General features: G+C 41.4%; 1 protein-coding gene across 1 annotated transcript; it reads right to left on the bottom strand.

Moving 5' to 3' along the window:
• Positions 1-4,016: 4,016 nt before the first annotated feature.
• Positions 4,017-27,783, bottom strand: polr2m (RNA polymerase II subunit M). Its single transcript, XM_059952557.1, has 4 exons — positions 27,521-27,783; positions 8,945-9,658; positions 7,961-8,171; positions 4,017-7,315 (listed from the first exon to the last, which is right to left on the bottom strand). Exons 1-4 carry the CDS (start codon positions 27,622-27,624, stop codon positions 7,166-7,168), a joined length of 1,179 nt encoding a protein of 392 aa, XP_059808540.1. The 5' UTR covers positions 27,625-27,783; the 3' UTR covers positions 4,017-7,165.

Here is a 27,783-nt window from a genome sequence, read left to right as displayed (position 1 = left end):
TTCCATTAACTTACCCACCAGACGTCAAACTTACAGGCCGATAATTGCTAGGTTTACTCTTAGAACCCTTTTTAAACAATGGAACCACATGAGCAATATGCCAATCCTCAGGCACCATCCCCGACTCTAATGACATTTGAAATATTTCCGTCAGAGCCTGTTATTTCTACACCAACTTCCCTCAAGGTCCTAGGGAATATCCTGTCAGGACCCAGAGACTTTCAACTTTCATATTCTTTAAAGGAACTAGTACTTCCTCTTCTTTAATCACCATCATAGTTTCCATAACTACCCTACTTCTTTCCCTTACCTTACACAATTCAATATCCTTCTCCTTAGTGAAAACCGAAGAAATTGTTCAAAATCTCCATTTCTTTCGGCGCCACACATAGCTGTCCACTCTGATTCTCTAAGGGACCAACTTTATCCCTCACTATCCTTTTGCTATTAATATAACTATAGAAACCCTTTGGATCTATTTTCACCTTACTTGCCAAAGCAACCTCATCTTCTTTTAGCTTTTCCAATTTCTTTCTTAAGATTCTTTTTACATTCTTTATATTCCTCGAGCACCTCATTTACTTCATGCTGCCTATGTATTGTAGACCTCTCTCTTTTTCCAAACCAAGTTTCCAATATCCCTTGAAAACCATGGCTCTCTCAAACCTAACAGGAACATGAAGATTCTGTACCGTCAAAATTTCACCTTTAAATGACCTTCATTTCTCTATTACATCCTTCCCATAAAACAAATTGTCCCAATCCACTCCTTCTAAATCCTTTCGCATCCCCTCAAAGTTAGGCTTTCTCCAATCAAAAATCTCAACCCTGGGTCCAGTCCCATCCTTCTCCATAATTATATTGAAACTAATGGCATTATGATCACTGGACTCGAAGTGCTCCCCAACACATACCTCCGTCACCTGACCTATCTCATTCCCTAACAGATATTTACTCCTTATGTATATGAAGGATGTAAGTAATAAAGTCAACTCAATACTTATGCAATCAATTATTTTGTGTTTTGTATTTGTAATTAATTTAGATCACTTTAGAGATCTGTTTTCACTTTGACATGGAAGTCTCTTTGTTAATCAGCATAAAAAAAACAAATTAAATCCACTGATACAATGTTGTAAAACAATAGATCATGAAAATTTCCGAGGGGCGGGAGGGGATGAATACTTTTTATGGGCACGTACAGATAGCAAGGCTGCCTAAGACTGCACAGTACTGTACTTGTCAATGCAGAGTGGAAAGTGAGTTTGCAAATCTGGCAGGAGTAAAGGATGTTGGTGAGGGTGTGGGGCAGGTGGCAGAGAAGGTGTGCTGGGGGTGGGGGGGGGGGGTGTACAGAGTAGCACAAGTGCAAACATACCCAGCCCTGAGACACCAGGTAAGATCATTTGATTCCAAACAATTGGTTTATTGATCATTATAGAATGTTTCCCTAGTGCTTCCCATTCCCTCCCCTCTCCCTGTCTCCTTCCTACTAAGTCCACAATGGAGACCCACACCATAATCAGGTTATCATCACTCACATATCTCATGAAATTAGTTCTTTTTTGTTGTACAGTGCAATACATAAAATTTCTACACTACTGTGCTGTTTCTAAACAATACATACAGAGGTGAGCAAAAGTTTGGGCACCCTGGTCAAAATTTCTGTTACTGTGAATTGTTAAGTGAGTAGAAGATGAACTGATCTCCAAAAGTCATAAAGTTAAAGATAAAACATTCTTTTCAACATTTTAAGCAAGATTAGTGCATTAATTTTGTTTTGTACAATTTTAGAGTGGGAAAAAAAGGAAAGGAGCACCATGCAAAAGTTTGGGCACCCCAAGAGATTTGAGCTCTCAGATAACTTTTACCAAGGTCTCAGACCTCAATTAGCTTGTTAGGGCTGTGGCTTGTTCACAGTCATCATTAGGAAAGGCCAGGTGATGCAAATTTCAAAGCTTTATAATACCCTGACTCCTCAAATCTTGACCCAACAATCAGCAGCCATGGGTTCCTCTAAGCAACTGCCCAGCACTCTGAAAATTAAAATAAATAATGCCCCCAAAGCAGGAGAAGGCAGGAGGTAGCAAAGCATTTTCAGGTAGCCGTTTCCTCAGTCCATAATATAACTAAGAAATGGCAGTCAACATAAATGGTGGAGGTCAAGTTGAGGTCTGGAAGACCAAGAAAACTTTCTGAGAGAACTGCTCATAGGATTGCTGGAAATGCAAATCAAAACCCCCGTTTGACTGAAAAAGACCTTCAGGAAGATTTAGCAGACCCTGGAGTGGTGGTGCACTGTTCTACTATGCAGTGACACCAGCACATATATGAACTTCATGTAACAGTCATCAGAAGAAAACCTTTCCTGCATCCTCACCACAAAACTCAGTGTCAGAAGTTTGCAAAGGAACATCTAAACAAGCCTGATGCATTTTGGAAACAAGTCCTGTGGACTGATGAAGTTAAAATAGAACTTTTTGGCCACAATGAGCAAAGGTATGTTTGGAGAAAAAAGAAGAGTGCAGAATTTCATGAAAAGAACACCTCTCCAACTGTTAAGCAGTGTGATCGATCATGTTTTGGGCTTGTGTTGCAGTCTGTGGCACAGGGAACGTTTCACTGGTAGAGGGAAGAATGAATTCAATTAAATACCAGGATGGCTTCTACAACAGGATAATGATCCTAAACACACCTCAAAATCCACAATGGACTACCTCAAGATGTGCAAGCTGAAGGTTTTTCCATGACCCTCACAGTTCCCTGAACTAAACATCATTGAAAATCTGTGGATAGACCTCAAAAGAGCAGCACATGCAAGACGGCCCAAGAACCTCACAGAACTCGAAGTCTTTTGCAAGGAAGAATGGGTGAAAATCCCCCAAACAAGAATTAGCTGGCTTCAGAAAGCGTTTACAAGCTGTGATACTTGCCAAAGGGGGTGTTACTGACCATGTAGGGTGCCCAAACTTTTGCTTCAGGCCCTTTGCTTTTTGTTATTTTTGGAACTGTAAAAGATGGAAAAAAAAGTAACTTGCTTAAAATTAAAGAAATGTGTCATCTTTAACTTTATGCCTTTTGGAAATCAGGTAATCTGTTACTCTCCTAGCTATACACAGTAACAGAAATTTACATACATACATATATACATACACATATACACACACACACAAATACATACATATATATATATATACACACATATATATACATACATACATATATATATACACACACACACATATATATACACACATATATATATACATACATATATATACATACACATATATATATATATATATACACATGTGTATATATATATATATATATATATCCCAAGACTTTTGTGCAGTACTGTGTATTTAGGAAAAAATTGTGACTTCAAACAAGTAATTTATACTCAATGTTTTAGGCCACCAATTACTGACAACGAAATAACCATCTTTTCCCCCATGGATAGTGCAAAACATGAGGTCCTACAGAACTCTAGCATTCACTTTTAACCAACCACATGGCCTGTATCATGGAATCAAGTCATCATGTACCCAGTTGCTCAAACACTTAAACATTATGCAACTCTCTATTTTGTTGTAAAACAGCTGTCTACAATGCTATGTATAGGTATTGTATAGGTATATGCTATGCTATGTATAGGTATATGCATTGTTAAGGTATTTTAAGCAAAGGTAAGTGATTTTAATAGTTTCAACTAAGCTGGCTTGCATTTTTTCTGTAACAAAAATAAAACCGTAAAGAAATTAAATACATTTTTCATAATGCAAGAAGGTAAAGTCGCCCAGTGTGGATTAATATCTCTAACTGAATGAACTAAGGATATGAAGTTGATAAATATCACTGTATACATGGAAAACAGATGTAGTTGCTGTGTTTTGTACCTTACCGGGGTTCATGGGTATTTCAAACTATCCACTGAACATACAATGCAAGCTTTTGTAGTTGCCAATCAAGCATTTATTTTTAATTCTTTACACTTTATCAGATACTTTAAAATATAACTATTATGCAATGGTTCAGCTCCCACTTCTTTGCCAACATTGCTCTATTTATTTGTGTTGCATTTTAAATTTAATGGAAGTTACATTAAAATAAAAACAGGGATACAAAATAGGAGTGATATTTTATTCAGTGCAGTGTTGAGTAAACAGTAGCATTTTTAAAATATCAAAACCAAATCCTACTATTACGTTAGGATAGCCTGCAGAAAACTTTGCCTGTAATCAATCTCAGCACATGTTAAAAGAAAGAAAAGGTATCTATGCTGCAGTGAAACATGTCCCAAGAATACATACTTTAGTTTTTACTCTGCAACAGAATATCCACTGCAGACTATTGATTCTACCATCCAAACTGCATTACCTTAAAATAAAGTTAAAATGAAGATTCATTGCTTTCATTCTGTTTTAAAAAAGCAAGAAATTGATATTGTCCAATTTTCCATCATGATGCAAATTGGAAGACAATAAACTTATGTTAACAGTGCCAAGTACTTGTTGCCAAATGAGGTTTAGTAACCTCTGGGTAGAAGATTGGACTGAGTAAGTCAACCACACTGAGTGTCCTCTTTCATTAGCTGGCTCCAAGGATCTATGGATTTTTGATTTGTTTACAATCAAGATATGCTTCCAAACTGCAATAAAACAGAAATGCCAGGCTTTAAACAACCAAGAGCAAGGGTTGATAAAGCTAAGCACTTCCACAAATTACTACAAAATCTATTAAGAGGCACTAAAACACCATACATTCTTTCATTAACCTCTTTACATGAAGCTCCAATAAACAAAACACAATATTTCTCATTAAGTAATTGTCTGACTTGGTTAAATTTATGCAACTTTTCATTCCTATGTGTTCTACAGTGAGGCCCAAAGTAATTTGAATGATCTCGTCAGCCTCCCTCAAAACACCCAATCTCCATCTCATATCTAATATTAGGTAAACAAGTAAAAAAACCTTGCACATAGCATATCCATGCAGTTCAATTTTTCAGGCATGCCGGGATATTTTTCCCCCTTTCATTATAACTGAACCTTCATCTCAAACTGTTTCTAAACAAAGAGTGTTTTAGCCAACAGTGAAGAAAGAACTGATTAAATAAAAGCAGAAAACTGCTGAAACACTCATTTTGACGAAGTATTCAGCCGTTTCTCTTTCCACAGATGCTGTCCGATTTGCTCTGTTTTCAGCATTTTCCATTTGAGATTTCCAACAGCAGCAGATTTTTTTTGTTTTACCACATTCTGGAACATTCTTCCGAATGAAAACACATTAATCCAATATTTTAAGAAGACAGTATTTGCTCAAATGAATCAGAAACACCAAATTTAGATAGTGGCAAGAAAAATATTCAAGAAAAGGATGTAGAATTCACTTACTATGACACGCTTTTATACCAAAGAAATTATGTAAAGAAAATGAGTTACTTAGCGTTGATGGTTGTTCGGAGATATTGTGTAACATTTTGAGAACTTACATAATAGATACTAATGTTCTTCTTGATGCTACAAAATAACCATGTCACTTTGGTAGCAATAACTTAGGTCAAGCAAATTTAATGCAACAGTAAACCACTACTTTGAGTTTTACGAATGAAGAATGAAAATGAATTCTGCACAAAATTATCTTTTGAAATGAAAAGATAAAGACCTAGTACTACATTAACTATATAATAGTCAAAAATAATTCCAATTTTTAATATTTTTTAAATATAAATCCACAAACACAACTTCCTTTGTACAAAGACTCAACAATTAATAAAAGAAATAGAAAATAAGGTGATATTAGACCATAAGGGAGCCATAGCCCAGTGCAATGCAATACCATTCCCACCAGTAAAGAAAATTCAAATATGAATCTCCCCCTGAACTGAATGACACAATGACAACATTGCAGAAAATGCACAGTTCAAATCCAGTAATCAATTATAAAAATTATCAGTCTCCTTATTTACCCTCGGCAAGATCTACAAGACTAAAACACCCAAATGAAATGGGCCGACATTGTGGCATGCACTCAATATGACCAGACTAATTCAAGCACGATAGTTTTTAAGTAAAAAATCTTTAAGGCCACAATTAATTAGGCAGAACAAGAGAGTGCAAAGATGAGGTCCCTTTCCTTCCAATCTCCTGAATGTATGTATATTTCTGAAATATAATCAGCTGGCTCCCAAGGTACTATAAACATGGAAGCTGCAAGCAACTGTATAAATAAGATATCTAATCTTTCTCATTCATATCGTTACACACACATAGATTGAAAAAATAACTGGACAAGTTCTGCATTGGCCTATTCTGGTGCAAATTGCGCCTATTGTACAAACAGAGAATTAAATGTAAACTCTCAGTGGTGATAAATACACAATGGGTGTATTACTAGATTCGTTGGAAGGAAATAAAGGCTGCCTTCCAGCATGATGTCTTTTAAACCAGTAAAACTCAGCATGGATATTCAAGCTCTGAACACAAGTGGTGTTTGAAAGGCCCACAATTGTTTTGTGTCAGTCTGGCTGCGTCGCACACTGAAAATTCTTAGTCAAAACATTAGAGATCAGTAAGCATTTACTATGCATTTCTTACAAAAGTAATGTTTCAAATATTTCTGTTTGCAAAAACAGTACTGATGTTCAAAAACAGTACCGATGTTCAGTGATACAAATAGTTATACCAAATTTTGTATATTCAGATTTCACTTAACTGTCAAAACTGTTAAAACAATAATAGCAGACATTCTAAATGTAACTTTACATTGTTACAAAAGGTAAAAATATTTTCAACAATGAGACTTCTGCTTGGATTAACAAGCATAATGCAGATGACGCAAGCAGCATTAAGGCCAGAATGGCACAAACTGACACAATTACAATCATCCACTGCAATCCATCATATGCAAATTGATATTTATTGATTTCCCATGTAGTCCGTGATTGCTCATCACTGCTAACATTGCTGAAATTTAATTAAAAGATTAACATAAACAGCCAGTTCCTACATCAGTAAGGATGGACATAAGACCATTTATTATATTAACAATCATTGATGTAATAACACAAGTATTTGCATAGAGATGTCATTTGGCTAAAGGAAATCAATTTCCAGTCTCTAACCTATCACAACCAAAACACAACTCTCAAACTTGCTTAATGTCATGTTAGATCATCTTCTGAAGAACTGCTGTCTCCTGGATCCCTATATCCTTGATGTATTGGAGTAGCTTCATGTTCCAGATCAAAGGTCACTACTTTAATATTCGCTCTTTGTGTTAGTCTCTCTGCAGCAAACTTGGCCTGTGCAGACTGCAAAAGGGAAAATTTGTGTTAATTTGAAGATGAAACTAGGTGGCATCAACCAGCTTCCATCAAATACAGAACTTACTCACTGGACGCACTTGATGTAAAATTAATAAACCATGAAAACAAGAGCACCTTGTTGAAACTTGTAATTAGAAGCTCAAGAAGAAATACAGTTCATTTCAGTATTCGGTCTTAAAAACATTACTCCTAATCAGACTTTGCATGTCCTGTATCAGTTAGGAACCACAATTACTTCTTGAGAATTATTAAAGGAATTTAATTTCCACTGAGGTATATTAAGAGATTTATCAAAGAAGAGACAATTTATCTTTCCCTTTGTAGACGAAGTAATAAAAAAAATCTTCAGATGTACATTGAGCTCCACGCAACATGGAGTACTGTGCATTTTTCATCACAAGCAGAATTACCCTCCACCCTAGCCTAGTGCAAGTAGATCACATTACATCATTATTTTCAGACACACAATGGATATTTTAACCATTCATAATCAGCATTACAAGTTCTGTGGCAACAAAATAAAGGATGCAATACCAATTTTCAAAGTAGGTTTAAAAATACAACTATTTTTAAAGTAATTCAACTTTGCAAACACATTGATAAATAATGTATTGTGGTCATTAATTTTACCTCATATTTCTCCTTTTGAGCCATTTGCAATTTGGCAGATTCTTCAACAGACAATAGTTGAGCAGGAGAATGGTAAAGTGGGGGTAGTCTAGCTGCTGTGATGTCATCAAGGTGTTTCTGGTTTCTCAATCTCCGTTCTGCAGGAGAAAGCTTCAACTCAGATCTGCCAGGTGACTGGTCTGGAGATGAACCAGGGGATCCAGATAATGGGCTGAAGGAAAACAAAATACATATTCACACAAAGTCCACCTCTAACCCATGAAAAATCACTATCAAATTTATAATTCAATCCTACAGCATTTTACAGACTACCTTTCTAGGTAATTGTGGCCAATTCACAAGGAGTATCAGCAGATAGAGGAACTAAAGAATGCAGCATTTTAACATAAAACATGATTCCCCCCTCTCCTGCCCCCCCCCCCCCCCACCAGGCAACCGGAGTTCAATTCCTGCAGCTGTCTGTAAGTAAGCATGGGTTTCCTCCCACAGTCCAAAGATGTACCAGTTGGTACATTAATTGGTCAGTCAATTGTTCTGTGATTAGGCTTGGATTAAATTGGGAATTGATGGGTGGCATGGCTCGAAGGGCCTATTCTGCGCTGTATCTCAATAAAATAAAAAATGCTGCCTGACCCAGAGTTCCTCCACAGGCTGTTTGTTGCTCCAGATTACAATATCTTCACTGTTATGTTTCCTCTGATTTCACCCTTTCTAATTACCCGCTTACACAGATACAAGAGAGGATAAAATGCAACTTGTAAAACTCTTAAGTACACCTGTATTAGTTGGCAGTCTACTATGGATCCTTGACGTACATGTACAACGTTCTCATGACAGGATATTACAGCATAATTGCTTGTGCACCAAATGGTAAAATTTTAGGATCTAATAACATACCAGATCAAGATTTTAAGAATTAACAATGCTTAAATTTGGTCAAATGCAATTATCTAGAGCTTCCCAAAATCAAAATGACACACTTACCAGTTAGTTTTAAATTGTGCTTTCTTCACCACTGGATTTATAGCTCTTTGCTGCAGTACATCAATATAATGAGGAGTTTTCTTCATTTGGTGGTGTAGAGTCCAAAAGGGATTGTCGTTTAATTTCATATTGTCAGCTATGGTTGGTTCTTCAGGTATTTTCTTCTGCACCTTGCTGTGCTCATTTTCCATTAGGAAGATAGCACCAAATTTATCACTAATCAAATCAGCTGTTTTGTCAAAATCTGTTCCGATTACATTTGTGGCAATTTGCAGATCGGTGTGTTTGTTTACTTCCTGCTTGGTGTTCTGGTTGTCAAGAGAGTTCTCATTTTTCACAGCTGCCTTAGCCGTGTGACAGATTGCTTGCTCTCGCTCTAATGCTGTGGCTCTCTCAGGACTTGGTTCTTGATTCTCAATACATACTTCAGAAATCTCTTTCTTAACACCTCCTTTAACATCTATCTTTGACAAAGCACTCGTATCTTTCTGCACCGATTTATTGCTAACAACCTGCCCTGCAGTTTGAGTTGATGTTACACTCTCATTAGCAAAGATCTCTGCCACGTCCTGCTTCATCTGAAATTCCAGTTTAACTGCTGAAAGTGCTTCTGCCATCTGTTCCACTTCCTCATGGTAAGCAATTGCAGTCTCAAGTTTTTGTATGAACTCATTGATTCGTTTACCCTTGTCTGGCAAGTTCTGAATAAATTTCCTTAAAATAAAAGAAAATTAAATAGATTACAAACCTTTTGCTATTTAGAAAGTAGTTCATTTAAACTAGACATTTATTCTAAATCATAAATCAGTTGTGTTTACTTTTCCTATTCTATTTTCACTCACAATATATACAAACCCCTTTTCCAGAAAAGTTGGGATATTTTCCAAAATGCAATAAAAACAAAAATCTGTGATATGTTAATTCACATGAACCTTTATTTAACTGACAAAAGTACAAAGAAAAGATTTTCAATAGTATTACTGACCAACTTAATTGTATTTTGTAAATATACACAAATTTAGAATTTGATGGCTGCAACACACTCAACAAAAGTTGGAACAGAGGCATGTTTACCATTGTGTTACATCACCTTTCCTTTTAATAACACTTTTTAATCATTTTGGAACTGAGGATACTAATTGTAGTAGATTTGCAATTGGAAATTTTGTCCATTCTTGCTTGATATAAGACTTCAGCTGCTCAACAGTCCATGGTCTCCATTGTCTGATTCCCCTCTTCATGATGCGCCATACATTTTCAAAAGGAGATTGATCTGGACTAGCAGTAGGCCAGTCAAGCACATGCACTCTGTGTCTACAAAGCCACGCTGTTATAGTCCGTGCGGAATGTGGTCTGGCATTGTCCTCCTGAAATAAGCATGGGCGTCCCGGGAAGAGACGTCGCCCTGATGGCAACATATGTCTCTCTATTTTCCTAATATATGCATCAGTCAATGGTACCTTCACATACATGCAACTCACCCATGCCGTGGGCACTGATGCACCCCCATACTATCACAGATGCTGGCTTTTGCACCTTTGCTGATAACAATCAGGATGGTCGTTTTCATCTTTGGCACGGAGAACTTGACGCCCATTTTTTCCCGAAAACTAGCTGAAATGTGGACTCATCTGACCACAGCACATGGTTCCACAGTCTTTCAGTCCATCTGAGATGAGCTCAGGCCCAGAGAACCCGCCGGCGTTTCTGCATAGAGTTGATATATGGCTTCCTCCTTGCATAATACAGTTTCAAGTTGCATTTCTGGATGCAGTGACAATTGTGTTAAGTGACAATGATTTTCCGAAGTACTCCTGAGCACAGGTGGCTATAATTGTCACAGTAGCATGACGGTTTCTTAGGCAGAGCCGCCTGAGAGCTCGAAGATCACATGCATTCAACAGTGGTTTCTGACCTTGCCCTTTACGCACTGAGACATCTCTGAATTCTCTGAATCTTTTCACAATATTATGCAAAGTAGATGTTGGAAGACCTAAATTCTCTGCAATCTTGCGTTGGGAAATGTTCCTTTTGAACTGACTAACAGTTCTCTCACGAATTTTGGCACAAAGGGGTGAGCCACGACCCATCCTTGCTTGCAAAGACTGAGCCTTTGATGGATGCTACTTTTATACCTCACCTGCTACCAATTAGCCTGCTTAATGTGGAGTCTTCCAAACCGGTGTTACTTGAATATTCTGTGCACTTTTCAATCTTATTTTAACTCTGTCCCAACTTTTGTTGAGTGTGTTGCAGCCATCAAATTCTAAATTTGTGTATATTTACAAAATACAATTAAGTTGGTCAGTAATACTATTGAAAATATTTTCTTTGTACTTTTGTCAGTTAAATAAGGGTTCACGTGAATTAACGTATCACAGATTTTTGTTTTTATTGCATTTTGGAAAATATCCCAACTTTTCTGGAAATGGGGTTTGAATTTATTATGGACTGTTCTGCTGATTATTTTTGAGGATGATGCACATGTATGAATTAATGTCTATTCATGTTTTCCTCTACAATCTAAAGTATCAGCTGCACAGAAAGGTAATCAAGACATGCCACAAAATGAGGCTTTTGCAAAGTGACACAACCATACATAGTGACCTGTCCCTACCACCTTCTTTCTTACCACTATTCCCAGCCCCAAACAGTCCTTCCAGATGAGGCAACATTTCACTTATGAGTCTGTTGGGGTCACCTATTGCATCCAGTGCAGCCTCCTCTACACTGGCGAGACCCAACACAGATTGGGGGACCGCTTCGTTGAGCACCTCCATTCCGTCCGCCACAACAGACAGGATCTGTTGGTTGCCACCCACTTCAACTCTGCTTCACATTCCCATTCGGATACGTCCATACACAGCCTCCTCTACTGCCATGATGAGGCTGAACTCAGGTTGGAAGAGCAACACCTCATATACTCTCTGGGTAGTCTCCAGCCCCTTGGTACGAACATCGAATTCTCCAACTTCTGGTAATTCCCTCCCTCTCCCTTCCCCCATCCCAGTTTCACTCTGCCTCCTCCTCCAGCTGCCTATCACCTCGCTCATGACTCTGCCTTCTTCTACTACCCATAGTGCTTTCCCCGTAGATTCCTTCTTCACCTTTCCTGCCTATCCCCTCCCTGCTTCCCCTCTCCCATCCCTTGATCTTTCCTCCGATTGGTTTTTCACCTAGCACCTACCAGCCTTCTCAGAAAGACAGACATACTTTATTGATTCCGAGGGAAACTGGGTTTCATTACAGCCGCACCAACCATGAATAGTGAAGAAATATAGCAATATAAAACCAGAAATAATTAAATAATAATAAGTTAATTATGCCAAGTGGAAATAAGTCCAGGACCAGCCTATTGGCTCAGGGTGTCTGACACTCCGAGGGAAGAGTTGTAAAGTTTGATGGCCACAGGTTTGATGACTTCCTATGCCGCTCAGTGTTACATCTCAGTAGAATGAGTCTCTGGCTGAATGTACTCCTGTGCCTAATTATGGAGTGGATGGGAGTCATTGTTCAAGATGGTATGCAACTTGGACATAATCCTCTTTTCAGACACCACCGTCAGCGAGTCCACCCTTCCCACCCTCCCCCCACCTTCTTTATAGGGCCCCTGCCCCCTCCCACTTCAGTCCTGACGAAGGGTCTCGGCCCAAAACGTTGACTGTTCGTTTCCATGGATGCCCGACCTGCAGAGTTCCTCCAGCGTGTTGTGTGTGTTGCTTTGAGCCCAGCATCTGCAGAATATTTTGTGTTTATGTCCCTACATTTGTTGACTCTCTAGTTTGGAATTCAGATCGGCAACAATGTGTAGCTACAGAGACCTGTGAGCTCAGTCAGCTCTATCACGGCCTCGACGCTCCATGGCATCCAGGATATCTTCAAGGAGCAATGCCTCAAAAAAGCAACACACACTGACAGTAATTCAGTTTTTATTATGTATCGCATTGTACAGCTGCCTCAAAAACAACAAATTTCATGACATATGTCAGTGATATTAAACATGACTCTGATTCTTTTTACAGGGACTCCTCCGGGCTTTTTGAGCTAAGCCATTCGGCCAGCAATCCCACAACCCTGATTAACCCCAACATAATCGTGGGATCATTTACAATGAGTAATTAATCTACCGTTCCTCTTGGACTGAGTGAGGAAACTACAGCACGCTGGGAAAAGCCACACATTCCATGGGGAGGACGCACAGAGACTCCTTACAGAATGGCACTGGAATTGAACTCCGAACTCCAGAATGCCCAAGCTGTATTAGTGTTATGATAATCACTACATTACTGTGGCTTTCTTAGATATGAGGCTCAAAACTACTCACAACACACTAAGTGCACTTTTACAAATGCCCAGCATTATATCCCCATTTTTATATTCTAGTCCTCTCAAAAAGAATGCTAACATTTCATTGCCTTCTTTACTACCAACTCAACCTGCAAGTTGACCTTTAGGGAATCTTGCTTAGGACTCCAATTTCTGAATTTGCTTGCCACTTTGAAAAGGTTCTATACCTTTATTTCTACCAGTACACATTCCATGCTGTACTTCTCTATCATTATCCCTACACGGTATTCCACCTGCTATCTGTCTTTGTATTACTTCTGTGATCTTGATTGACTGATATCTTTTACTACTGCACCATTTACAACTGTAAAAGTGCAAGCTAAATTAGATGGATCTTGGACTTCTCATTTAGAGAAGTTTGCTGTCCAGGTTTTTTTATGGCCTCCAATTTTTTTCACCACCTTGCAAACCCATGCTGCAGAAATTCAGCTGCCTTTTAGTAATGCCTCATTTCTTTCAATTTTTTTTCTCCAGTGCTTAACAGAAAGTCCTTTCCATTAACTTGCTAATTTGGAACAGTGACCACAAATCCTTAAGTTTTAAGATAGCTACATACGGATAAGTATGGACCTTGCGGGAGAATATTGGAATTGGAGTAGGGCAAATTATGAGAGCATTATGGAGCAAATTATGAGAGCATTAATTGGGAACAGCTGTTCTTTGGGCAAGTCCACACCTGACATGTGGAGGGCCTTTAATGACCAACTGCACAGAGTACAGGACATGTTCCAGTCAGAAGGACAAGCAAAGATGGGAAGGTAAGAGAACCTTAAATACCGAGAGAGATGATGAATTTAGTCAAGTAATAAAAGGAAGTGTATGTAAAGTTTAGGACACCAAAATCAAAGAGCTCTTGAAGATTATAAAGAAGTTAGAAAAGGCCTCAAAGGAATTAGAAAAGCCAAGAGGGACCATGAAAAGTCTTCGGAAAGTAGAATTACGAAAAATCCCAAGGCCTTCTATATGTACATCAGGAGCAAGAAGGTAATTAGGGAAAGGGTGGGACCACTCAGAGATAAAGGGGGAACATTTGCTCGGATGCGAATGAGGTTCTTAATGAGTATTTTACATGAGTATTTTCCAAGGAGAAAGATGTGGAGCACAGGGAGATCAGTGCTGAGAGTATTAATATGCTAGGCATTTTGAAGCAAAGGAAGAGGTTGTATTGGGCCAATTAAAGAGCATTAAGGTGGATGTCCCCAGGGTCTGATGGGATATACCCCAGGTTGTTGAGAGAGCCAAGTATTGGGGCCTTGACCAATACCTTTGTGTCATCTCTAGCCACAGGGCAGGTTCTGGAGGACTGGAGAGTAGCTGGTATTGTTTCATTGTTCAAGAAAGGAACCAGGAATAATCATAGACCAGTGAGTTCATGTCAGTAGCAAGGAAGTTACTGCAGAGAATTCTTAGGGACATATTTAGGAGCATTTGGAAAACCACAGCCTAATTAGGGAGAGCCAGCGTGGCTTTGTATGGGGCAAGTCATAGATATTTGGATTCAGAACTGGCTTGTCCATAGAAGACAGAGGGAAGTGGTCAAAGGGACTTATTTGAGCTGGAGATCTGGGATAGTGGTGTTCTGCAGGGATCAGTACAGGGACCTCTGCTGTTTGTGACGTATATAAATGATATGTATGAAAATGTTAATGGGTAGGGTTGGGAATTTTGCAGATGATAAGAAGATTGGATCTGTTGTAGATAGCACAGAAGACTGGCAAGAATATAGTAGGATACAGGTCAGTTGCAAATATGGATGGAGAAATGGCAGATGGAGTTTAACTTATCCAAATGTGAAGTGTTGCACCTTGGTAGGTCAAACGTATGTAAGGGGTTTCTTATGTTTTTGCGTATGTTAATCAAAATGGCTTCTTTGTTAAGTAAAAGTAGGAATGCTTCCTTGTTATGGTAACTGGTGAGAGAGTGCTTTCTCTCGCAACTTGGTTGGGTTATAATTACTGATAATGACAATTGTATTCATTTTGTTAACCAATTGGGATAGGCGTTATTCTTTCTTGTGGATCTGTGAGCTGTTGTTGCACGGACTTTTGGGGAGTTGGAGAGGAGATCGCGAGGAAGGTGCTGGATGCGCTCTGGTCGACCACCGAGGTTGGTCCCAGGAGCGGGGGTCATGGAGGTCGGAGAAGATCAAATAGTGGACCAAAGACTTTGATGGTTGAGCTCCAACGATTGTGCACTAATTGACTGAACCCTGATAAGTTCTGCGCCTTTTCTTTCCCTTCTTTTCTTTCATATATATTGTATTGCTATTAATCACTTAGTTTTAGTAAGATTTATAAAGTGTATTCTGTAAATGTACATGGTGTGCGGTTTGATATTGTGTGTACGAGTTTGTACTAGTGTGCATTTCACAGCATCCACGTATATGGGAGGCATGGTTTGGCGGGTGGATGAATTTTCCCCTAGACATACACCAGCCAATCGTGTGAGCGTTACATGTAAACAGAATGGACACTGTTAAGGGCAAGACCCTTAACAATGTTGATGAGCAGAGGGATTTTGGGGTCCAAGTTCAGAGTTCCTTGAAAGTTGCTACACAGGTTGATAGGATGGTTAATGGGGCATGTAACATGTTTTGCCTTGATTAGTTGAGGCAGGGTTCAAAAGTCAGGAAGTTGAGTTGCAGTTTTATAAAACTCTAGTTAGACCGCATCTGGACTATTGCTTATAGCTCTGATCGCCCCATTATTGGAAGGATGTCGAGGCTTTGGAGCGGGGGCAGAAGAGGTTTACCAGGATGCTGTCTAGATTAGAGGGTCATGTGCTATGACAAGAGGCTGAACAAGCATTGTATTTTTCTGGAGCAGCATAGGTTGAGAGGAGTTTTGATAGAGGCTTATAACTATGAGAGGCATAGATAGAGCAGACAGACAGTATCTTTTTCCTGGAGATGAAATGTCTAATATTAGAAGGCATGCATTTGAGATGAGAGGGGTAATTTCAATGGAGATGTGAGAGGCTGCTTTTTCTTAAAAACACAGAGTGGTGGGAGCCTGGAATGTGCTTCCTGGTAGAGACAGATACATTAGGGACTTTTTAAAGGGATGTTCAGCTAGGCACATGTATGTGAGGAACATGGAAGGGCATGGACATGGTGTCAGCATAAGGGATTCTCTTGATTACTAATTTATTTGGTTCAGCACACTGTGGGCCATAGAACCTGTCCCTGCGCAATACTGTTCTATGTTCTCTGCTAGGTTTCCATATTTTAATGTGAATTCAGAGAATTATACAGTACATCAAATCACAATATAAGACTTATTGACTATTCACCTTATGAAATTCATAAATATGTCTCTGATAGGTGGAAGTCAAGGTTGTCCAAGAGACACAATTGATTTTGGTACTGAGTGAAGGAAATTAATACAATTAATCATAGCTGGTCTGTCTTGAGTATGAGGAATTAGGATAGTTAGAGGAAAAAAAATAACATGCTGTAATTGTGAGAAGCAGAAGACAGCAGCTGCCGGAAATTTAAAATAATAGACAAGTCAGTAAATACAAGCATGTATTATAAGTGGATGTTGTGCATTGGAACAGGAGAATAATTCAGATTTGATGAATTCTGTATTCTGTCCCTAGGGCTTCAAAGATGCGGTGCTGTTTCTCAGGCCTACATGAGGGCCTACTCTCACTGAAGATGTAGGATACCAAAAGACAGACAGGCAAGGGGTATGGAGAATCAAGGTGAGAGAAGGAAAGGGGGGGGGGGGCGGGAGAGGAATTGAAGTCAGAGACAGCGGCTGGTGGGTGATAGATAAGGAAAGAGGGGAAAAGATGAACTCAAATGGGGGGGGGGGGGAGGAATGGAATGGGAGGATGCCGGTAGAAACAGAGCTAGAAGGTGATGTGGAGACACAAGAGGCTGAAAACTGATCATCCCTTCTCACTTTTTTATCCTGGCTATCTTCCCCTGCACACTCAATCTTGCTGTAGGGTCTCAACCCGAAATAGCGACCACCCCTCTGCCTCCAGAGTTCCTCGAGCAGTTGTTTTTTTGCCCAGATTACAGCATCCAGATTTTGTTTGTATCTCCGAGTCACCCAATCTGTATTTGGTTCTTCACAAGCAACTGATGCAACTTATTAACTTGGAAATGGTGCAAAAGGCTTCACCTGGAAGGGCTGACTGTGGCCCTTGGTGGTTAAAAGGGATAAGAAAATCATATGTATTTTTACATGCTACAAATGCATGGGAAATTGTAGTGAAAAGAGGATTGGATGGGGGAAATGGAAAAGTGACCAAGGGTCTTAGAAAGAACAGCCCCTTCTGAATGCCGAAATGGGAGGAGAGAGAAAAAAATTACCTTGTGCTGGAATTGTGTTGCACAATATGTAGACTATGATTAGCTAACTATGGAGACTAGTGGGGTAGAAGGTCAGAATCTGAGGAATGTCAACCTTGATCTCTCTGGAAGGAAAGATGAAAATGATAGAATGAGAAATTAGATGCTCTGTCAACCATGGTAGATGGAAGCCACAGTTAAGGGAAAAGGAAAACACTTTGGGAAGGACTAGTGAATAAGATAAGATTGAATAGGTTAGGACTTTATTCCTTGGATCATAGAAGACTGAAGGAAGATTTGATAGAGGTATACAAAATTATGAGGGGTATTAAAAGGGTAAATGCAAGTAGGCTTTTTCCACTGAGGCTGGGTGAGACTACAACTAGAGGTCATGGGTTAAGAATAAAAGGAGAAACATTTCAGGGGTATATGAGGGCAAAATTTCTTCAGCCAGAGGGTCATGAGAGTGTAGATTGAGCTGCCAGCATAAGTGGTGCATGCGAGTTTGATTTCAACATTTAAGAGAAGCATGGATAGAGAGTGATGATGAGAATTAATCTTAGGGAATTGGGGGTGCAGGAATTCACATTAAAAGGGTTACTGGGCATGAGTGAGAGAGCACAAGTCAGGGTACTTTTAGCTTTCTTAAGGGATACAGGGTGTTTTTAAAAAAATAGGATATGATGGAAAGCAGGAATAGGGTACTAGGATGGCCAAAAGAAGGAAGGATAAAGTGTAGGGGTGTGAGGGTGAGAGTGAATGGGTGAAGGAATGTAGAATGTAAGTGTATGGTCTAATCTGGGGGTGGAGGGAGAGAAAAGAGAGAGACAGGGGGTAGGGGGGATGAGGAGGGGGAAGAGGGGGAGGAAGGGGAGGAAGAGGGGGAGGAAGAGGGGGAGAAAGAGGGGGAGAAAGAGGGGGAGGAAGAGGGGGAGGAAGAGGGGGAGGAAGAGGGGGAGGAAGAGGGGGAGGAAGAGGGGGAGGAAGAGGGGGAGGAAGAGGGGGAGGAAGAGGGGGAGGAAGAGGGGGAGGAAGAGGGGGAGGAAGAGGGGGAGGAAGAGGGGGAGGAAGAGGGGGAGGAAGAGGGGGAGGAAGAGGGGGAGGAAGAGGGGGAGGAAGAGGGGGAGGAAGAGGGGGAGGAAGAGGGGGAGGAAGAGGGGGAGGAAGAGGGGGAGGAAGAGGGGGAGGAAGAGGGGGAGGAAGAGGGGGAGGAAGAGGGGGAGGAAGAGGGGGAGGAAGAGGGGGAGGAAGAGGGGGAGGAAGAGGGGGAGGAAGAGGGGGAGGAAGAGGGGGAGGAAGAGGGGGAGGAAGAGGGGGAGGAAGAGGGGGAGGAAGAGGGGGAGGAAGAGGGGGAGGAAGAGGGGGAGGAAGAGGGGGAGGAAGAGGGGGAGGAAGAGGGGGAGGAAGAGGGGGAGGAAGAGGGGGAGGAAGAGGGGGAGGAAGAGGGGGAGGAAGAGGGGGAGGAAGAGGGGGAGGAAGAGGGGGAGGAAGAGGGGGAGGAAGAGGGGGAGGAAGAGGGGGAGGAAGAGGGGGAGGAAGAGGGGGAGGAAGAGGGGGAGGAGGAGGAGGAGCTTGGATAGGTACTTGGATGGTAGGGGTATGGAGGACTGTGTTTCTAGTGCAGATTGATGGGAGTAGGCAGCTTAAGTGGTTTGACATGGACTGGATGGGCCGAAGAAAGGCACAGAAAAGGGCCCTAAGACCATGATTCTTACAAAGCAGGTACAATAAGATGTTCCGAGAATGGAACGGTCCCTACCGGAAACTCTAGCTTGGCTATATTTGGCTTACTGAATTCAATTCTGGTTGCCACATTATAGGAAGGATGGAGGGTCCCGGCCTGAAACATTGACTCTTTATTTCCTTTCACAGATGCTGCCTGACCTGCTGAATACCTCCAGCATTTTGTGTTTGTTACGTAGCAAAGATGTAGAGGCTTTGGAAAGGAGAGAATTAACAGGATGCTGCCTGGATTGGAGAGCATTTTCTCTAAGGGGTTGGACTTGGGGTTGATTTCCCTGGAGTAGCAGAGGCTGAAGGGATACCTGGTAGAGGTTTATAAGATTATTAGAGGCATAGATATGGTAGACAATCGGAAGCTTTCCCCCAGATTTATAATGTCCAAGATTAGGGGGCATGCATTTAAGGTGAGAGGGATTAAGTGTGGGTGGAAAGTTTTGTTTTTAAACATAGTACAAACTCCATTTCCAGAAAAGTTGGGATATTTTCCAAAATGCAATAAAAACAAAAATCTGTGATATGTTAATTCACATGAACCTTTATTTAACTGACAAAAGTACAAAGAAAAGATTTTCAATAGTATTACTGACCAACTTAATTGTATTTTGTAAATATACACAAATTTAGAATTTGATGGCTGCAACACACTCAACAAAAGTTGGGATAGAGGTATGTTTACCATTGTGTTACATCACCTTTCCTTTTAATAACACTTTTTAATCATTTTGGAACTGAGGATACTAATTGTAGTAGATTTGCAATTGGAAATTTTGTCCATTCTTGCTTGATATAAGACTTCAGCTGCTCAACAGTCCATGGTCTCCATTGTCTGATTCCCCTCTTCATGATGCGCCATACATTTTCAAAAGGAGATAGATCTGGACTAGCAGTAGGCCAGTCAAGCACATGCACTCTGTGTCTACAAAGCCACTATGTTGTAGCCCGTGCAGAATGTGGTCTGGCACTGTCCTGCTGAAATAAGCATAGACGTTCCAGGAAGAGACGTCGCCTTGATGGCAACATATGTCTATTTTCCTAATATACGCCTCAGAGTCAATGGTATCTTCACATACATGCAACTCACCCATGCCGTGGGCACTGATGCACCCCCATACTATCACAGATGCTGGCTTTTGCACCTTTGCTGATAACAATCAGGATGGTCATTTTCATCTTTGGCACGGAGAACTCGACACCCGTTTTTTCTAAAAACTAGCTGAAATGTGGACTCATCTGACCACAGCACACGGTTCCAGTCTTTCGGTCCATCTGAGATGAGCTTGGGCCCAGAGAACTCACCAGCGTTTCTGCATAGAGTATGGCTTCCTCCTTGCATAATACAGTTTCAAGTTGCATTTCTGGATGCAGCAATGGACTGTGTTAAGTGACAATGGTTTTCCGAAGTACTCCCGAGCACAGGTGGCTATAATTGTCATTGTAGCATGATGGTTTCTTAGGCAGAGCCGCCTGAGGGCTCGAAGATCACGTGCATTCAACAGTGGTTTCTGACCTTGCCCTTTACGCACTGAGACATCTCTGAATTCTCTGAATCTTTTCACAATATTATGCAAAGTAGATGTTGGAAGACCTAAATTCTCTGCAATCTTGCGTTGGGAAATGTTCCTTTTGAACTGACTAACAATTCTCTCACAAATTTTGGCACAAAAAGGTGAGCCATGAACCATCCTTGCTTGCAAAGACTGAGTCTTTGATGGATGCTACTTTTATACCCAGTCATGATACCTCACCTGCTACCAATTAGCCTGCTTAACGTGGAGTCTTCCAAAACGGTGTTACTTGAATATTCTGTGCACTTTTCAATCTTATTTTAAACTCTGTCCCAACTTTTGTTGAATGTGTTGCAGCCATCAAATTCTAAATTTGTGTACATTTACAAAATACAATTAAGTTAGTCAGTAAAACTATTGAAATTCTTTTCTTTGTACTTTTGTCAGTTAAATAAAGGTTCACGTGAATTAACATATCACAGATTTTTGTTTTTATTGCATTTTGGAAAACAGCCCAACTTTTCTGGAAATGGGGTTTGTATATGGTGGGTGCTTGAAAAGTTCTGCCAGGGGTTGTGGTGGAGGCAAATATGATAGAGGTGCTTAAGAGGCTCTTAGGCTGCATCCACACTACACCGGATAAATCCATAACTGAAGCTTTTTCTCTTCGTTTTTACCCTCCATCCACAATAAAATGGTGTTTTCATCCCCCGAAACCAGAGCTTTTCAGAAACGCTCTCCAGGGTGTGTAATTTTGAAAATGCTGTTTGGACAGAGCAGTGTGGACGGGGTAACCAGAAAAATCTAAAAACACTGTCATGACGTGCCGGAACAAATGGTGATGGCAGCGCACCATTTCATTGTTTTCTTGAACGTAACCTAACAATTTCAGAACAGATGGCAACGAGACTAAAGCCAGAAGAGTTAGAAATGGACTCACCAAATACTTTGACCCATAACTTACTGAATAAATAAGTATACTCACTTTGCCCTGTTTTCTGTCCTTGCTCGTATGAAGGTGGTTTACCTATTTATGCAAGTACTTCTCTGACAATAGATGTGTAACAGCCTAATGTAACATTGTATGGAAATACAAGATAATACTGATGCAGACATGTTTTATATATTAAACAAGGAGCCTTATTAATGCAACAGATTTCATCAGTTTTTCAACGTTTGTCGTCAGGCGGGTCATACTGTCCATGAACTCCCTGTCAGTTGCCTCCATACGCTCCAGTATTTGTTTTTTTTAAACTTTTAAGTCCTCCTGCGTGAGAGCCAACAGCTATCCATCGTTTAAGTTTTTCTAGTCTGTAACTGGACAAACACGCAGCAAGTCTTTCACGGCGAGATTCAACACCAAACATGTTGCTTGTTTTCGGTAGATGTGTCCTGCGCATGCACATTAGGAGATTCGCTGAAATATCCATTTTAATGTGGACAGAAATATTTTTTAAAACGCATAGTGTGGACGCCTATCGTTTTTTACGCGAAACCAGTGTTTTCAAAATTATCCGATATAGTGTGGACTTAGCCTTAGATAGGCACATGAATATGCAGAAAAATAAAGGGTATGGGAATTGCATAGGCAGAAGAGATTAGTTCAGTTAGGCATTTAAATACTAAAGTAATTACTTCAGCACAACATCATGGACCAGAAGGCCTGTTTCTGTGTTGTACTGTTCAACATCCTATCAAACAAGATGGAAGAAAGAGTGATCTAAGTAGTTGAGGGAGCCTGTGGGCTTGTAATGGAGTTTCTTCAGGTCCCTTCCTATACTGGCGAATCCAATCCACCTATTCTCCAGCCACATAATATTCCCTTTCAAACCAAGTATGCGCAGCAAGGAGGAGGTGGACTACTATTACATTTTCCTTGATTTCTGAGCATTACCTCAGGTAAATTGTGGATACTGTAGAAGGTTGTGGTAGGTTACAACAGGACATTGACATGATGCAGAGCTGGGACGAGAAGAGACAGATGGTGTTCAACCCAGAAGAGCGTGAAGTGGTTTACTTTGGAAGGTCGAATTTAAAGGCAGAATACAGTGTTAGTGGCAGCGTTCTTAACAGTGTGGAGGAACAGACGGATCTTGGGATTGACATCCTCAGACCCCTCAAAGTTCCCATGCACATTGATAGGGTTGTCAGGGGAATAAGTTCAAGAGCCACGAGGTATTGTCGCAGTTCTATAAAACCCTTGTTAGACCATACTTGGAATATGGTGTTCAGTCCTGGTCACCTCATTATAGAAGGATGCAGAAGCTTCAGAGAGGGTGCAGAGGAGGTTTACCAGGATATCGTCTGAATTTGAGAGCATGCTTTTTGAAGATAGGTTGAGCGAGCTAGGGCTCTTCTCTTTGGAGCGAAAGAGAATGAGAAGTGACGTGATAGAGGTGTACAAGATGAATCAGAGGCATAGATCAAGTGGATAGCTGGAGAGGTTTTTCCCAGGGCGGAGATGGCTAATACGAGGGGACATAATTTTAAGGTGACGGAAGGAAATATGGAGTGAAAATAAGAGTGAAATCAGGAATATATATATTTTTTTTTAAACACAGAAAGTGATGGGTGCGTGGAACACCCTGCCAGAAGTGGTGCAGAGCCAGATACATTAGGTACACTTAAGAAACTCTTAGATAAGCACATGGATGAAAGAAAAATGGAGGTCTGTACAAGAAGGAAGGGTTAGATTGATCTGAGAGTATCTCAGCACAAAATTGTACGCCAAAGAGCAGGTAATGAATTGAACTGAATTGAATTGACTTTATTTCTTACATCCTTCACATACATGAGTAAGAATCTTTACGTTATGTTTCCATCTAAATGTGCAATCATAGTAATTTGTAATTATTTATAATAAATAGAACAATTTATGTAATATAGAGTACACTCAAATCAGTGTGAATTAATCATTCTGATGGCCTGGTGGAAGAAGCTGTCCCTGAGCCTGTTGGTCCTGGCTTTTATACTGTGGTACAGCTTCCTGGATGGTAGCAACTTGAAAAAATTGTGGCTTGGGTCCCCAATGATTCTACGGATCCTTTTTACACACCTGTCCTTGTAAATGTCCTGAATCATGGGAAGTTCACAACTACAGATGTGCTGAGCTGTCTGCACCACTCTCTGCAGGATCCTGTGATTAATGGAGGTACAGTTCCCATACCAGGTAGTGATGCAGCCAGTCAGGATGCTCTCAATTCTGCCCCTGTAGAAAGTTCCTAGGATATGGGGGCCCACATCAAACTTTCTCAACCGTCTGAGGTGAAAGAGGCGCTGTTGTGCCTGTTTCACCACACAGCTGGTGTGTACAGACCACGAGAGGTCCTCGGTGATGTGGATGCTGAGGAACTTGAAGTTGTTTGCCCTCTCAACCCCAGATCCATTGATGTCAATAGGAGTTAGTCAGTCTCCATTCCTCCTTTAATCCACAACCAGCTCCTTTGTTTTTGCGACTTTGAGGGAGAGGTGTTTTCTTGACACCACTGTGTCAGAGAGGTAACTTCTTCCCTGTAGGCCACCTTGTTAATATTTGAGATAAGGCCAATCAATGTAGTGTCGTCGGCAAATTTAATTAGCAGATTGGAGCTGTGAATGGTGATACAGTCATAGGTATACAGGGAATCAAGGAGGGGACTCAGTATATTCGTGCTCAGTGTACCGTGTGGTTCTTGAATTTAAAATGAAACTAGGATGATCACACAATGAATTGTGTCAAGTTAATTAGGCAAGTAATTAAACACCTAGATAACTAATCTCTTCTACTCACACGATGTCTGTATCCCTCCGTTCTTTGTGAATTCATGTACCTATCCAAGAGCCTCTTAAGAACCTTTATCTTCTCTGTCTCCACTACCACTTTGACAGCACATTCCAGTCACTCATTCCATTTAATAAAATACTAGCCCTACACATCTCCTTGCCCTCCTCATCTTAAATGTATGCCCTCAAGTATTAGAAATTTTGACCCTGGAGAAAAAGATAGCAACTGTCTACCTATGCCCCTCATACTCTTATAAACCTCTATTAGATCTCCCCTCAGCTTCTGCTAATTCTAGAGAAAACAACCTATGTTTGTCCAACCTCACCTCATAGCGCATACCTTCTAATCCAGGCAGTTGCCCAGTAAATGCATCTCCACAGCCTCTACATCCTTCTATAATAGGGGTTCAGAACTGAACACAATGTAGCCTAAACAGAGTTTTATAAAGCTGCAACAGAACTTGACTCTTGAGCTCATAAGCATGCCATTGCCTTCTAAACCACTATACCTACCTGTGTAGCCAGCTTCTGAGAGCTATAAACTTGGACTCCAAGATACATCTGTACCTGTTAAGCATATTGCCATTAACAGTTCATGCCTTTACATTTGATCTCCCAAAGGGCAACATCTCACACTTGGCCAAATTAAAGTTCATCTGCCATTTCTCTGCCCATACCTGCAACTGATCTCTGAACTACTGTATCCTTGGCAAACCCACAGAAGGGTCAACCCACGGAAGGCTGCTGGACCAGACAATATTCTTGGTAGAGTGTTTAGAGGATGTGCAGACCAGGTAGCAGATGTTCTCACTGACATCTTCAACATCCCCCTGAGTAGCACCACCGTTCCAACGTGTTTCAAGGCCACCACTGTCATCCCCGTGCCGAAGAAATCTTCAATGTCCTGCCTCAATGACTATCGTCCCGTTGCACTCACAACCATCATGAAGTGTTGCGAGAGGCTCATCATGAGGCACAGCCAGACCCTGCTGCCCCCCTCACTGGATCCCCTGCAGTTTATGTACCGTCCCAACTGTTCAACAGATGATGTCATTGCCATCACCCTCCACCTGGCCCTAACCCACCTGGACAAAAAAAGACACATACGTTCGGATGCTGTTTATAGACTTCAGTTCAGCATTCAACACAATCATCCCTCAGAAACTGATTGCAAAGCTGAGCCTACTGAGGCTGAACACCTCCCTCTGCAACTGGATACTAGACTTCCTGACTGGGAGACCTCAGTCAGACCGGAGCGGAGGCAGCATCTTCAACATCAGCACACTGAGCACGGGGGCCCTCCAGGGTTGCGTGCTCAATCCACTGCTGTTCACTCTGCTGACCCATGACTGTGCTGTAACACACAGCTCGAACCATATCATCAAGTTCGCTGATGCAACGACCATGGTGGGTCTCATCAGCAAGAACAACGAGTCAGCTTACAGAGAGGAGGTGCAGTGACTAACGGACTGGTGCAGAGTCAACAATCTGTCTCTGAATGTGAACAAAAGAGATGGTTGTTGACTTCAGGAGGGCACAGCTCGACCACTCCCCACTGAACATTGATGGCTCCTCAGTAGAGATAGTTAACAGTACCAAATTTCTTGGTGTTCACCTGGAGAATCTCACCTGGTCCCTCAAAACCAGCTCCATAGCAAAGAAAGCCCAGCAGCGTCTCTACTTTCTGAAAAGGCTGAGGAAAGTCCATATCCCACCCCCCATCCTCATCACATTCTACAGCGGTTGCATTGAGAGCATCCTGAGCAGCTGCATTACTGCCTGGTTCAGAAACTGCACCATCTCGGATCGCAAGACCCTGCAGCGGATAGTGAGGTCAGCTGAGATCATCAAGGTCTCTCTTCCCGCCATTACAGACATTTACACTACACGCTGCATCCGCAAATCAAACAGCATTATGAAGGACCCCATGTACCCCCCATACAAACTCTTCCTCCTGCCATCTGGGAAAAGGCACCAAAGCATTCAGGCTCTCACGACCAGACTATGTAAGTTTCTTCCCACAAGCTATCAGAGTCCTCATTACCCAGAGCCTGGGCTGACACCAACTTACTGCCCTCTACTGTGGCTGTTGTCTTGTTTATTATTTATTGTAATGCCTGCACTGTTTTGTGCACTTTATGCAGTCCTGGGTAGGTCTGTAGTATAGTGTAGCTTTTTACTATGTTGTTTTTACATAGTTCAGTGTAATTTTTGTACTGTTTCATGTAGCACCATGGTCCTGAAAAACATTGTCTCGTTTTTACTGTGTACTGTACCAGCAGTTATGGTCAAAATGACAATAAAAAGTGACTAGACTTGACTTGAAATATTCTACCCTATCTACAATTCTTTGTATCTTATGCAAATTCACTAACCCACCCATCGACATTTTCCATCTAAGTTATTTACATACTATCAAAAACAGAGAGCCCAGTACAGATCTCTGTGGTACACTAGCAGTACAATGGACAATAGCCAAAGGAAATCCCATGGACCACTACCTTGCCTTCTGCAGGCAAACCAATTCTGAATCCTAACACCCAATCCACTGTGGATGCCATTCTGCTTAATATTCTAGATGAACCTCCCACAAAACACCGCGCCAAACGTCTTCTATTTATACAGCATTCAAATTACAGCCACAAGAACCTGTAGCGGATGTCTGAAGGCCACCTCCAAACAGCAGATGTTACACGGTCATATCACTCCATAACCAGGCTCACTTGAGGTCCACTGGCCGTCACTTACTCCCCCTTCTCCCCACCTCCGTTTCCCTCCCCTACCTCCCACCCCGGTCCCACTCCATCACGAAACCCTCCCCAATACTTCCCCTCCACATGCACCCGACTCCCCTTCCCCACTCCCTAGTCCCTCCATCCGTTTACTCCCTCCCCTTCCCCAGGCCCGGGTACGTACTTGTTCGCCTTCAGCTTCAGCTGCCGCCTCAGCAGCTCCTCGAGCTCCCCTTTGGACATGCCGCCCAGCTCGCCACGACCCCGACCGAGCGGCCTGCCCCACATGATGCCCCAAGACCCGCCGCTCGCAGCCCGCCAGAGCGAGCCGCCATCACACCGGAAGTAGCCGGTTTCAATACAACCAACTTTATTGTACCGGCGGCAGCCGGCGAGCGGGTAAACACTGCCCGTGTCGCTCTGGGGGAACGGGGCGGGGAGAGGAGC

This window comes from Hypanus sabinus, chromosome 28, assembly GCF_030144855.1.
Source record: "Hypanus sabinus isolate sHypSab1 chromosome 28, sHypSab1.hap1, whole genome shotgun sequence".
NCBI classification, from domain to species: Eukaryota; Metazoa; Chordata; class Chondrichthyes; order Myliobatiformes; family Dasyatidae; genus Hypanus; species Hypanus sabinus.
The sequence above is the reverse complement of the archived record's forward strand: the minus strand, read 5'-3'. Positions and strand labels throughout refer to the sequence as shown.